This window comes from Olea europaea, unplaced genomic scaffold, assembly GCF_002742605.1.
Source record: "Olea europaea var. sylvestris unplaced genomic scaffold, O_europaea_v1 scaffold4293, whole genome shotgun sequence".
Lineage (NCBI taxonomy): Eukaryota > Viridiplantae > Streptophyta > Magnoliopsida > Lamiales > Oleaceae > Olea > Olea europaea.
Window position 1 is genome coordinate 21,290 of NW_019262601.1, and position 2,694 is coordinate 23,983.

At 32.4% G+C, this 2,694-nt stretch overlaps 1 protein-coding gene across 1 annotated transcript in view; it reads left to right on the top strand.

Annotated features, from left to right (window-relative positions):
• The window catches only part of LOC111387854 (NADH--cytochrome b5 reductase 1-like), an 11,059-nt gene extending 8,496 nt beyond the window's left edge, over positions 1-2,563 (top strand). Inside the window, exons 5-8 of the mRNA XM_023012449.1 lie at positions 49-126; positions 1,500-1,580; positions 1,704-1,793; positions 2,105-2,563. Of these exons, the coding sequence (XP_022868217.1) occupies positions 49-126; positions 1,500-1,580; positions 1,704-1,793; positions 2,105-2,218 (363 nt within the window). The 3' untranslated portion in view covers positions 2,219-2,563. The remainder of the gene's footprint in view (positions 1-48; positions 127-1,499; positions 1,581-1,703; positions 1,794-2,104) is intronic.
• The last annotated feature ends 131 nt before the right edge of the window (positions 2,564-2,694 follow it).

Consider the following 2,694-nt stretch of genomic DNA (forward strand, 5'->3'; position numbering starts at 1 on the left):
TTTTGTCTCATCTGGTTGGTTTAATATCTTGTTTTTGCATGTTATTAGATGTATCCGCAAGGAAGAATGTCTCATCATTTTAGAGAAATGCGTGAAGGTGATTATCTGGCTGTAAAAGGACCAAAGGTACGGTTTGTTCTGTCAACAGGATCTATTTTGCACACCAATAATGTGACAATGGTATTGTCCTTTTGGCTCGCCTCCCCTGGGAGAAATAGAAAATATACTGTCAAGTTGACATGGAACCTGATTCTTTATTGATACGCTAAAAGAAGGATATGATTAGTTTTATAGCAAAGTCTTTTTATGTACTGAAAATAGCTAAATCTTGCACTCTGGTACGTTGTAAATCCTTTTCTCCCATAGAATTTTATTGATAGATTAAATATTTGCTTGAGAATTGATTGCAAGATCACATTTATCGTTCGACACATGCAATCCTCAGACGGGGATTTTCATGTCCTCGAAGGCTAAAATTTATTGATCTACTAAATTTGGTGTGCAATTTCATTTTATTCCTAAAGAAGAGTACAACAAATCACTTCATTCCCAGAATGCAATAAAGAAACTGAAAGATTCAATGCTTTGCATCAAAGTGAAACATTTGATTTAGCACTTTCTCACTTATGCTTGGAGCGTGACAATTTCATTCGGAGGTAATGACATATGTCCACCTCACAGCATGAGTACTAAATTTTCTCTATAAACATTGCAGTTCTTCAATTTTCAAACATATGATCAATAGGAAATTCCAAATTTATCTACAACTCTATCCCAAGCATTTTAGCTTCCTTCTGGTGTTTCAGAATTTGCATTTGGTTGGAAATAATCTCCATTCTCCCGAAATAAATAATTTTACTATATAGGAATGTTGCTTATAGAGCTACTGAGCTACTATCATGAGTTCATGACAATGTCTTCCAGGCCCAAGTAGATCTTATAATTGGGTCTCAGCATTTTCCTAGTTTTATTTATCTCATTAAATTGTTAAACAAACTGCAAGAAGAAATTCAAATAGACATATTCAGCATTTTTTTATTTTTTTATTTTTTTGAGGACACAGCATTCATAAGACAGAGTTTTAACGTTTTCAAAAACAATTATGCGAAAATTTTACTACACTTTTAGACAAATAAAGTTTAGAAACTTCTCAAAGAACAGTGTCCTTTGCTGCTTTTAATATTTAAAAAGGATTAAGGAAATCGTCAAAGCATAATGAGATTCATATTATTTCTTCCATTGAGAAATTTGTGTTATGATCTGGGAATGCTACATTATTTATAAAGAAACTACACAGCCGCACATATTTCGGTTGTTCATGTTGCAGATCAATTATTTTTTGGTAAATCCTGGCCCATTTTTTTCAGGCCTGAAATGGTTATCTATGTCGAATTAGCTTTTTTCTCATTGGCATTAGTTTGGGTAAATTTGATGATGCACAGTGGAATTAAAATTTCTATGATTGTAGCTTCTCTTAATTGGGAACTTTTCTGTACTAGGGTCGATTTAAGTATCAACCAGGCCAAGTGAGGGCATTTGGGATGCTTGCTGGAGGGTCTGGCATTACTCCAATGTTCCAGGTTATACTTGGGAATCTCTAGTATCTTGCTTGAGATATATACCCAGAAAAAAAACATGATGAATTGCTTATTAACCGTGCTTTTTGTCCACAAATCTCATTGTTTCTTTTTTGTTTTGTTTAGGTAGCCAGAGCTATTCTTGAAAACCCAAATGACCAAACAAAAGTGCATCTGATTTATGCTAATGTTACATATGAGGACATTCTTTTAAAGGTATTTCACAAACTCCCTTTCCAGTATATTCCTTTTGAATACTACTTGTATGCCAAGTTGTATGTTTATTAAGGGAACCAAATAAAACTAGATTGATGCTAAAACTCCTTTTTTTGGGAGACTGATAGCTAATACTATTATTGTGAACTGTAGTAATGTTGGGGGCTGAATTTCGTGAGAAAAAAAGGAGAGAAATTAGTTTAATAAACACTAGGATCATTGATCTATTTGCCTTCTAAATTAATCCATGTGGAGGAAGGGCATAAGGCTTAAAGATCTTTTACTTGTATATTCATTTATGTTCATTGCAGGAAGATTTGGATAGTCTTGCTACTAACTACCCTGATCGTTTTAAAATTTACTATGTACTGAATCAGGTTAGTTCTCTTTGTCCATTATTTAAATCCTTTGTGACGATATATTAGCCTCAACCTAAGTCGATTGGTTTAGCTAGCTTCATTTATTTTACCGCTTTCTTCATCTTCGGAATTGGGGAATTTGATATATTCATTTTGCGGCTTCAATTTTTTCTCCTCTTCCTTGTGAACTCCTTTTTCTATTTATTTACTGAAAGACAAAATTAAGTTTTTTACGTACATATATTACTCCCTTACATTATCTTTAACTCAATTTTTAATTTGAAAGGATGGATCAACTTATGTGCATTAGTACAGATTTATGACTATATTTGTCTAATTTATGCAATGAATCACTTGAAAGTTTCTCTATGTACATCTAAATATGCCCTTGAATGAGCCATCTTTTCTAAAAACTCATTTTTTTCCGTAAACTCGTTTTTAATCAATAAAATAAGTTTGCATCTAAAGCCAAAACTTTTTCCTACTTTTTAACTACACAAATTTTCAAAAATTCACTATTTCAAAATCTTTTTTTCTTTTTT